Source organism: Gavialis gangeticus, unplaced genomic scaffold (genome assembly GCF_001723915.1).
Source record: "Gavialis gangeticus isolate Ggan-Ray unplaced genomic scaffold, GavGan_comp1, whole genome shotgun sequence".
In the NCBI taxonomy this organism is placed as follows: domain Eukaryota; kingdom Metazoa; phylum Chordata; order Crocodylia; family Gavialidae; genus Gavialis; species Gavialis gangeticus.
Window position 1 is genome coordinate 28,079,630 of NW_017729028.1, and position 11,250 is coordinate 28,090,879.

An 11,250-nucleotide genomic window follows, 5' to 3' on the forward strand; every position below is an offset into this window, starting at 1 on the left:
GGCCCAAGGACCGAGCCCTGGGGGACCCCACTGCCCACATCCCTCCAGGTCGAAAATGACCCGTCCACCACCACTCTCTGGGTGTGGCTCTCCTACCAGTTGGTGACCCATTTGACTGTGTAGGTGTTGATACCACAGTCCCCCAGTTTCTTAATGAGAACAGGGTGAGAGACAGTGTTGAAGGCCTTCCTAAAGTCCAGAAAGACTACATCCACTGCTACCCCTGCGTCTAAGGATTTGGTGACCTGGTCGTAGAAGGCCACCAGGTTGGTCTGACAGGACCTGCCGCTAATGAAACTGTGTTGGTTGCCCCTAAGCATGATCTCCATCCCCCCAGCCCCTCATAGACATGTGCCAGAATAATTCTCTCAAAAAGCTTTCCCAGGATCGAGGTAAGACTGACTGGCCTATTGTTTCCCGGGTCCTCTTTTCCCCCCTTTTTGAAGATGGGAACCACACTGGCCCTCTTCCAGTCCTCTGACACCGCACCAGAGCACCATGAGTGCTCATTAGCTGTGATTGTGTGCCATAGCTGATCAGTTCCCCCATTTTAGAGAGCGTTCCAGGTGTCTGTAGGCAGAAGCTGGTTGATTTTGGGGAAATGCTGGAAAAAGAGGAGAGGAGAAAGTTGGGGGACACATGGAATTTTTGCCATCAGTTGAGTACAGCCATACCTTCAAGAGCCTTTGCAGGTTAAGGAACTGGGCACAAGCACCCTTTAATGCTTCCACCATAACAGCAGTCCTCCTTGCTCCTGTTCATCTTCCCACAGATTTTAACATACTGATCCCCTCAGTGGCTGATGTCCCAGACAGAGGAAAGAGAAGTGCTTGCAGTAGGGAAATCAGGGGAGACAGCTCCTGGCACGGGTAGAAGAACAGGGGGGGTCTGATTTAGGGAGGTCGGGATGCTGTCAGGCCCCCTTGTATAGGGGAATTGTGGGCTCTGGCATAAAGAGAATGGGTCCCACAGAGCCTGCAGTGGGAGTGGGGATGAGGGTCACCATGACTCCATGAGGCGGGGGGATAGCAAATAGAATTGCAGGAGAGAATACAGAGATGTTGGAAGCCTCTGGTGTGTGCAGTTGGCTGAGTTCACAGAAGAAGGCTCTGCCAAAGCACCGTTCAGGTTGCAAACTGAAGCACTCAGAAGTTCACCAGAGTTGCAGTAATTAAGGCTGCCACCACTCCCCTGCTGCCTGGGGGGCTCCCCAAGTCAGTGGGGAGCCCCCCAGGCTGTTTGACATGGCCCTGCACGCTGGTCCAGCACGTGAGGTCAGTCCAGAACTCCAGGGGTCTGTCCAGAGACAGACCCTGTGCACAGGGTTGAGCTGGCACATGGCATTGGGTGCTATGTCAACAGACTGACTCCCTGTGCAGGATATGTCTTCTTGACCAGCCAGTCCCACTTCTCTTACGCTTCATTCCGATGATCCAGTCTGCTCTTCTCTCCCTGTGGTCCATCCTTTGTCCCCTCTGCATTCATCTCCACCTCCTCCATGCCTGGTGACAGCAGTGTCGGTAAGAGTGCAGGAAAAATAGGTTCCCTGCTCTCCAGCTTGCTCCTATCATGGCCAAAGGAGTTATTACACAGTATATGCAAGCTTGTCCCTGGGCCAGAGGAGGCATGCTCAGTTGCTCTGTGGCAATTGTACCATGCAGTCTAATAACTACCAGCAGAAGGGAAGGGAAGAAGCCCACTCAGCGGTTCTGTGGTGCTGGTGTACGTGCATCCTGCTCACGTGCGGAGTTGTGAGAGGACAGTTGGTCTCCTCTAGGTGCTGAGAGAGGCTCATGTCTGTTTGCTAAGGGAGGAATCCCTGGGGGCTGCAGCAGCTAAAATACAAAATGTGTCCTGAGCACCTGCAAGCTGCAGTATTGCAGGATTGGTTAAAGTCTGGGCCTTGGCCCAAAGGGCTCTTCTCTCCCTAATCTCAAGTCCCTTTGCCATGGGCCTAGGCTTGTTCAGGGTGGGGGTTAACAGAACTCTTTACCAAGCAAACAGTTGGGTTTTTCCCAAGCAGTTCAGCCCAAGGCAGGCCCCCAGCACGTGGCACTTTAGCTGAGTGGTTGGAGCTGGGTACAGCTATTAGCAACCAAGCAGGGCTTTGCAAAAGGAAGCATGGGGGGGCCCTGAGAACAGGATCCCCATCAGCTCTGCCAGTCACTGTTCAGGTGTTTCTCTTTTAACAGGGGGGATAAGAAGGTGATCTGCAACAAGTTCATTCAGACGGTAAGACTCAGTCTCTTCCTCAAGTCTCTCATGCTCGGGAGTGGGCAGAGCCTTGCTGGCTTCGAGTCTTCCCTCTAGTTGGAAATTTGAGCTGTGTTGCAGGCCTGTTGGAATTCGAATGCCCCAGTTAGTAACACAGCTAAACCCTTTGCTAAATCCAGAGGCCAGTGGTGGTTGTACAGTCACTTTAAAAGCTCTAAAATACTAGAACAAAATACTGCATGTCCATCTGATCGCAGCGTTCCGGTACTCGGTAGTGATGACACTGACACAGTAGTTAGTTATAAAGGTTTAATCAGAGTTCTTGCAGCTGGGCTAGTGAGGCAGATTCCAGTTGTCCTGCACTGGCCGGCTCCAGCAGATCCACTGACATCAGCAGACAGCCCCTCCCTCTTGCTCCATTTTATCTCCTCAAGTTTCTTATTACAACCCTGCTGGGAATTTCACCCAGATTTACTTTGTGATTCCCAGTACATCATCATCTCTCTGTCTGTTTCTTCCTGGTGGGCTTCCTCCTAGACCTGCAGAGCCAAACTCCTAGACCCCTCCTGGACTACCATTCTCCTTGCCCTCTCTTACCTTTTCTCTTACGTTGGCACATCTGTAGCTTATCACTTCATTTTGCCAATATTAGCATTGAACTGTGTGTGTATATTTGTCTCTGCTTAAACTTTGGTTTCCAGGAAGACAGGCATGTACCTCATTCAAAAACCTTATGTGGTCCTACTACTGGCAAGTATCCTCCACTCCATACTTTTCAGCCTGGGGCTTCCGGTACTTCCAAATCCTTTAGCTGGCATCCTATGTGCAGCCCCTAGGTGAAGTTTGCCAGCAGCACTCAAGGGAGTGATGTGAGAACTGCATCCAGCTGCCCAGCGCGAAGAGCTAGGCCTTATTTTACAGCTGGGTCAGTTGACCTCAGTATGAATCTGGAGCAGAGCTCATCTCCTTTGGAGCTGCATCGTGGCTCTGGGGCCACTGTGTCACTTGTCTCTGGTGTTGGGGTTAGTTTTTTGGGCACTGGTTTGCCAATGGCAAGGCCAGAAGGGGCATGGATTGTGTGGTCTGACCTCCTGTATAATGCAGGCCATGAGACTTCCCTGAGCTCATTCCTGTTGGAACTGGAGATCTTCTGGTCAAAATTGTTCTGATTTTTAAATTGCCTGTGACAGAGAGGTCACCATTGCCCTTGGTTAGGTGATCCAACAGTCAGCAAGTGCTGTTGAAAACTGTGGGGTTTCTGGTCTGCCCATATCTGGTGGAAACTTCCAGCTGTTTTTCTGCTGGCTTGAAGAGTTTCCTGGTACTGGTGACCTTGTGAGGCCCTCCCCTCAGGCTGGGGAGATTTCTCTGGATGCTGCACTGTCTTTCTGGGTGCTGCATCCAGTCAATTCCAAAGCTTGAGGGGATACTGTGGGCCCTAGCAGGCACAACCAATTGATTCTGGGAAGTCAGAAGGGGAAGGGGGACTCACAGAGCCTTGCTGTCTCTTTGGCAGAGTCACTGCTTCAGACGCCCCTGCTTTTGTCCATGGATGAAAGAACTGGCAGTGATGGAGATTTTGCTGCCTCCAGGTGTCTGTCCCAGCACTTAGCCTCTTTGTAGTGAGGAGATTCTTCCTCGTGCCTCACTTACCTCCCATGTTGCAAGTTAAGCCCATTACTTCTTGCCTGATTCCCAAGGGAACCAGAGCAATCAATTGCTATCCTCTTTATAAGAACCCATTCTGTACTTGAAGGCTGTTATCATCACCCCATGGCCACCACCCCTGCCCCCCAGTAAGCTTCTCTCCTTCAGACTAAATCATTCCAGTTCTTTTGACTTTCCCTCATATATCCTGCTTCCCAGACGTCTACTTATTTTTGTTGCTCACCTCTGGACTTTTCCAGAGTGTTCACATCTTTGTTGAAGGGCGCTGCCCAACAGTGGATGCAGGAACACAGTGATATTTCTCATGACTTGCTTGTCACACTTTCATATATTTCAATATACAATTAGCTTTTCCCTGCAGTCCTGCAACCTGGCCTGTCATTCTCTAGCCTGGGTATATAAATGTGTTCGTTTCATCCTAAGGGCAGTGCTTTGCACTTGTCCTTATAGAATTTTCTCCTCTATTTCAGATCATTTTTCCAATTTATCACAGAGAATTTTGGAACACGATGTGTTCTCTAAAGTGTCGGCTGCCCACCCCCCAGCTCAGTGTCACTGTTCCCTCCCCCAAGTCATTAGTGAAGGTACTGAACAGCTGTGGAACCAGGACAGACCCCTGGGGAGCCCCACTTGATACCTCCTCCCACCTTACCTCTGAGCCGCTGACTGTGACTGAGCACAATTATTCAACCAAGTATGCCCTCACCCTGCAGTAATTTCATCTAGACCTCATTTCCTTACCTTGCTTACAAGGATATTTTGGGGTACAGTGTCAAGGTCTTACAGAAGTCCAGCTGTATCGCACCCGTTGCTTCCCCTGTCCCTCGCACAAGGACCAGTGCCCTTGGCATAGAAGGAGGTTTGCTTGATTAGGCATGATTTGCCATTGGCCAACCTTGCTGGCTGTTACTTATTGTTTCCTTCCCCTCTGGGGACTTCTAAATGGGTTGAAAGAGACCGAACTCCTGGAGTCTGTAGCTGTAAAACCTGCTTTCTAGAACTTAATCTCTCTCTTCTGACCCTGCTCTGATTTTTTTCGTTATCCTTTTTGAACTTGGGCTCCCAAACTGTGTGCAATATTTCAGTATCTGTAGCACCAGGAACAGATACGGGCATAGTATCATCTCCACACTTCTACTTGCTGTTCTTCTGTGTAGATATCCAGGGGCTGCATTTGGAGCATGTGATTAGCTGATCATCTACCCCATGCTCTTTTCTGAGAGCCACTGCTTCCCAAGGTAGTCTGCAGCCTGTGCGTATCTGGCATTCCTTGTCCCTCAGTGTAGGAATTTGCATTTTTGCATGAGCCCAGCTAATAAGTTCTCGCTGTATACATGTCCTCTGCAGCCTCTGGGGCCTTCTTATCACCTGCCGCTGAACAGCATAGGGCCCAGAACCGACCCTGGTGGGACACCAGCAAAGGCACCTGTTCTGTGGTGGTTTGTAAAAAAGCCCTGCTGATATTGGGTCCCAGTGTGCTAGGTGCAATGCTGTGCCTTATGAGAGTCCTCCCCTGTCCCAAAGAGGAGGTCTAGGTAACCCTTCTCTTTGGCTGCCCAACCCACCTTCCTCCACACTATCCCACTGGCAGGTCCAGCTCAGCTGTGCTGTGAAGGGGCTGGTCTCGCACCTTTTTGGGACACTGGGTGCCATCCTGCTGTTAGCGGCCCCGGCTCCACCATAACTGTGTCTGGTGTGAGGGGCAGCTGGGTGGGAGACTCTTCAGCATGGATAGAGCTCTTACCTTTCCTTGCACCTCTTCCCCAACAGAGTGCAGTGACCTGCCTGCTGTGGCCAGTGGAGAACATCATTGTCTTTGGACTTGCTGAGGGGAAGGTAGAGACCGCTGGCCTGCCTAACTCTGGGTCATCATCATAACACTGCCTTTCCTTGCCTCTTACCTGGCTAGGGCTGCTGGTGCTTGGGCTGCAGCATCAGGGTGTTGCCCGGCTGGACCCAGCACACCACCCTGCAGGGAAGGAGTTATCCTGGTGCCTGGCTTCCCTGGCACCAATCCCCAGGGGTGTTGTTAGGAGCCTCCACAGAGCTCTGAGGAGACTGGAGCAGTGCTGCAGAGTGAGTCCCTTGGCAGCTTCTGCCCCTGTCCCTCTAGCCCCATCAACCCCTCCCCCGAGAGCCTTGAGTGCAGGATTGTTTCCAATGGATCTCTTTGACCTGAGGCTGCCTTGAGGGGAGGCTCCCTTGCGCTTCTCCCTGCAGTGCACATTGGCAAGCAGGGCCCTGCTGTTCTGCAAGGACAGAGCCTGCGTCAGCCATTGTCCTTCTCCCTGCAGGTTCGCTTAGCAAACACGAAGACCAACAAGTCCTCCACCATCTACGGGACAGAGTCCTACGTGGTCTCACTAACCTCCAAGTAAGTACGGCACGCACCAGGCTCCTGCTGCCCCAGCTGAGGCACCTCACCCAGCTGCTGGGTCAGAAGAGGTGTCTGGTGCTGGGGGAGCTGCAGGGCAGGAGCTGCTTTACAGGTGCTGTTATAGGGAAATGTGAGCTGAGAAGCTCTCCCTTTGCGAGGCTCCCTGGACTCTCCATGCTTTACCAATAAAGCGATGTCACTTTATTGGGGCACAGGTGCCCTTCCCTGCTGGTCCGTACTTTCTCCATCTCCAGAGGCCAACTTGTCTGCATGGCCCTTATAGGGACTGCATGGCAGCTCTGTGGGGCAGAGCCAGGCCTTCTGGGCCTGTGCTCACTTCCTGGTATGGCATGGTTACTAGAGGATTGAGAGATTACTCAGGGGAGACCAAGGGCTCCTCCTGGCTGCCTGGGGCTTGGCAAGGAATTTGGGGACATGCATGTTGCTGGGGCTGTGGGACAGCCTGTCCTTGTGTTTCATGGCAGCAGTTACCCAAATCCTTGGATCAGGGAGCCAGGGGTTGTTGAGAGAGAGAAGACCCCAGAAACAGGAGTTTCCCCTGCACTCTTATAGGTTTATTCAGCAGATAGCACACACCCTTATGCTAAGAAATGTGCTAGTTACCTTGCTCCCTGGGGTCTTGTTCCCTGTCCTGTTGCTCAAACAGTCCAGGGTTTTTGGCGGGCATTCAGGGCTATAATCCAGCAGTAACGACCCTTTGTTCTCAAAACTTTTATTCCTTTTGTTACTTGCATATTCGTGATTCCTGCTGTTGCTTTTACTACTACTAGTTCAGAGGTTTTCAACCTTTTTTGGTTGGTGTACCCCCAGCAGCCAGTTGAGAAGCTGGGGGTCCCCCCAGTGGCTGATCAGCAAGTGGTGGGGGGGTCCCTGGCAGCTGATTGAGTGGGGGGGGACCACACACAGCGGTGAAATCAGAAATGCGAGCAGCAAAACTGGAAGTGCCCCCACTTCTCTATGCTGTTGACGCATACCCCCTGGGGCCTTCCCAAGTATCCCCAGGGGTACGCGTACCCCTGGTTGACAACCCCCATACTAGCTATTTACAGGCTGTTTGTGTGATTGATGTCTCACTACTGGGTATTTTTTTAAAGCCTTGTATACATAAATGCACCCAGACTTGCATACTTTTCTTATTGCAGTTTCTCTCCCTTTGTACATCCTCCTCATGCTGTCCTTGACACTGTTGATCCTTTGACAAAGTTTGCCGCTGCTAGATGGTCGCCTTTTAGCAGCTTGGTTGCTGTGCAGTGCCTCGCAGGAGTGGGCCTAATCATTGTTATGGTTCTAGTGTGTCAGGGAAGGGCATCCTGTCCGGCCACGCAGATGGGACCATCGTCCGCTATTTCTTTGATGATGAAGGCTCTGGCGAGTCCCAGGTACTGATGAGCTTTTCCTTCAGGGGAAGATGCCCTGTTCACACACCTCACCACCTCAGTCACACCAGGCCTAGAAAACAGCTGGGGTCTGTGGATGGGCTGTTGGGTCAGGGTGGGGGGATGGAGTGGCACTCTGCTTTCTCTAGGACATGGCACAGAGGAACCCCTGGTTGCTTTGGTTACTCCAAGTGCATGTGTGAGAGGTGCTACCTTGTTCGTGGGAGACTCAAGGCCACTGGGGCGCTGGGATCACTGTGGTGCCCAGAATGTGCTGAGCCAGTAGAGCCCTGGGCACAGTGTGTGGGAAGACCTGGCTGAGCACAGTAGGGTCGAGTGCTCCTCACTAGCGTGTGTTCCTGTATCAGTGCTGACACTTGGGAATGCTGCCATGGAGAGGGCCAGGAATACTCAGAAGCCCTGGCAGCAGGAGACCATGTGGGACCTCAGTATAGAGGGCACAGATGCTGCCACAGGGGTAGATGGGGCCAGTGCCTTCATGGGTGGGCGATGTGAGATATATGCAGAGCCACAGGCATTGAGGAGGGGGGTCTTAGGGACTGCCTGGAGCAAAGGCCATGGAAGGGGACACCTGAGGCTTGGGGGGAAGGAGGGCTCATGGTGGTGCAGTGTGCTTTGCCAGCAGCTTCAAATGAGTGTGACCTTCCCTTCACTCTGCAAGTTGTTGTCAGATGCCTGCCTCCCCGTGTCTGCGGCTGTCCTGTGCATGCTAGTGACAGCCAAATAGGCCCTGGGAAATGCCCTTTTCAGACACGCAGTGGGGACTCAGTCTCCAGGCATTAGTGAGCTGCACAGGCCAGCAGGGGCTGTTGCCACAGAAGTTTCCATTATGTTACCTCGATTTCTGCAGGGCAAACTGGTGACGCACCCCTGCCCTCCATATGCCTTGGCCTGGGCATCCACCAGCATCGTGGCTGCCGGCTGTGACAAGAAGATCGTGGCCTATGGGAAGGAGGGCCACGTGATACAGACCTTTGACTACAGCCGAGATCCTGCAGAGAAGGAGTTCACTGTGGCTGCCACGAGCCCTGGGGGCCAATCCGTTGTCTTTGGCAGCTATGACAGGTACAGCTGAGCCTTTCCTCAGGGCGGCTTCCCCCACCTGGTGCTCCCATATCTCTGGTCACTGCTCCCTCCCCTCTGCCCACAGACTGCGGGTGCTAAACTGGAGCCCGCGCCGCAGTGCCTGGGAGGAATCCAGGCCTAAAGAAATCGCCCACCTGTATACCATCACAGCCCTGGCCTGGAAGAAAGATGGCTCACGGCTCTGTGCAGTGAGTATACAGGGATAGCTGCCTGCACCTTACCAAAGGTGCCCTGGAAGTGCTCTTGGCAGGGGTTGATCCCTGCCCAGAAGGCCCCCAGAAACGCACAGGGGGGCAGAAAGGACCCAAGAGATGCTGGCATATGGGAGGGCTGGGACTCAGCTGGAGTCCCAAAGTCAGAGTCCTGGCTAGAGGGTCTTTCCCCTCCACTCGGGCTCAAACCAATGCTGCACTGGGGGCAGGAAGGGATTTTCCCCCCTGTCAGGCTGAGGGGTTTTGCCTTCCTCTAGTGGCAGCACAGCCTCGGTCTGGGATCTCTGGAGTGTAAACACTCTTTGCAGCAGCAGGACATTGGTTGTGGCCCCCTGCTTTCCCAGGGCTAGGTGTGAGGGTAATGTCTGGGGCTGTGTCATGGGTGACTGTGTCATGCTGCTCAGAGGTTGGATATGAGATTTGTTTGGGCTGGTTTGGATAGGGCTGATCCTGCCACAGGCAGGGGTTGGACTGGATGTGACCTCTGGAGCTCCCTGCCAGTCCCATGGCTCTAGGACCCAATGATTCAGGAGATGAGAAGCTGTTGGAGCCCAGGGTGGGTATGAGGAGCCATGAGGCTGGGATTGGCACAGGGGAAGGGACCAGCACAGTGCCAGCAGCAGAGCTCCTTTCTCAGGGAAATAAAACAGGGGCTTCAACCTGCCCCCCTCCCCCCTGAGTGCACCCACAGGCTTCCCCTGGCATCCAGGACAGGATTGGGGAGGAACTGAGCAGTCTCTGGTTCTCTGGGATCAGAGCATGTCCCTGCCCCCATCCCTGTCCTCATCCCAATACAGTGCCCCACGTGACCTCAGACTGCCAGAGCAGCACCCTGTGGGGTCCCTGCAATCTGATGCTGCTCTGAGCCTGCTCAGAGGAGGCTGCTCTGGACAAAGGCACTCGTAAACTTTGTGCAAGACTCAGAAACAGCAGCCCAGGGCTAGCCTAGCCTAGCGGCTAGCCACGGGGCAGAAGGAGGAGGGGCTGCCTGTACCTTAGCCCTGCAGCCTAGTAGTTAGGGCACTTGTCTACAGATTGCGAGACCCAGGGTCTGGGGCCCCCTCACCCATGCACCCCCCTTGGAAAGGCAGTGCCAGCTCTTATAAGAGTTCCTCATTGACCCACACACCCCTTGGCTCAGTCTCCTCTGGCCCCACATCTCTGCCCCTCCTCTCTCACAGGAGGGGTGGAAGGTTCTTGTGGCCCTGCCTCATGTGTGACCTGGTGGTGATGGGCTTTGCCAGGTATGGAAGGCCTAGGTTCAAAGCCCCTCTGGGAGATGGGTGGTCCAGACCCTGGGCCTCCTGCCCCAGGCAAGTGCTGTCACCATGGGGCTGTTGGGCTGAAAGGTGGGAGGGCCTCTCCTGCAGTCTGCGACTTTCCTGAGCTCCATGCCTCTGCCAGCGTCAGGTGCAGCTTGCTCACCCAGCTCCCTTGCCTGACTAATGGGGCACCTGGACCTTGGACTTCCGTAGGTCTCCTCGCTGAGTCCAACCCGTGTCAGGAGAGTGCTTGTGCTGGGCATTGGAGCTGGCTGGCTGCAGACCTCTCCCCCTGCCACGAGAGGAGCTCAGAGTACTCTGCCTCTCCACTTAGCTCTTGCCTCTCCCATGCCCCATGTCTGCTTCTCAGGGCACGCTTTGTGGAGGGGTGGAACAGTTTGACTGCTGCCTCCGCCGAAGCATTTACAAGAACAAGTTTGAGATGACGTATGTGGGACCAAGCCAGGTAAGAGTAACTGGCACTGCCCCTGGGAGAGACTGGTGAAATTGCGAGTCCCCATCCGCTGCTGCAGGTCAGCCCCCAGGTACTTGCCCCAGACATGGGGCTGATCCTCTGCCTGGGCTCTGTTGCTGGGAGGCTCCCACATCGCCCAGGCTCAGCGAAGTGCACAGGGCTGGTTCACACGGCTCTCCCGGAATGGGGAAGGTGGCACTGGGTTTCACTGGGGCCCATCTCACCCCTCCAGCCTACATACAAACACTTGCACTGGCTTGGGGGCTACTGAGCCTTGTGAAACACTGGGGGTCCACGCTCACCCTGGTCCCACCCCTCACCTAGCACATGCCCTCACATTTGGGAGAGATGCTCATAGGTCACCGTGACAGGTTCCCACAGAGGGCAGTACACCCCACCCCCGCTTGGGCTTGTCTCTAGCATCATGGGAAGCTGCAAGGCATATTTCATAGTTTCATAGTTAGTAGGGTCGGAAGGGACCTGACCAGATCATCAAGTCTGACCCCCTGCCATGGCAGGAAAGAGTACTGGAGTCAAA

General features: G+C 53.9%; 1 protein-coding gene across 1 annotated transcript in view; it reads left to right on the top strand.

The window, feature by feature from the left end:
* Positions 1-11,250, top strand: part of IFT172 (intraflagellar transport 172) — a 79,348-nt gene that overhangs the window by 8,746 nt on the left and 59,352 nt on the right. Inside the window, exons 4-10 of the mRNA XM_019520680.1 lie at positions 2,193-2,232; positions 5,653-5,718; positions 6,177-6,256; positions 7,572-7,659; positions 8,528-8,742; positions 8,828-8,951; positions 10,608-10,703. Coding sequence (XP_019376225.1) covers positions 2,193-2,232; positions 5,653-5,718; positions 6,177-6,256; positions 7,572-7,659; positions 8,528-8,742; positions 8,828-8,951; positions 10,608-10,703 — 709 coding nt within the window. The remainder of the gene's footprint in view (positions 1-2,192; positions 2,233-5,652; positions 5,719-6,176; positions 6,257-7,571; positions 7,660-8,527; positions 8,743-8,827; positions 8,952-10,607; positions 10,704-11,250) is intronic.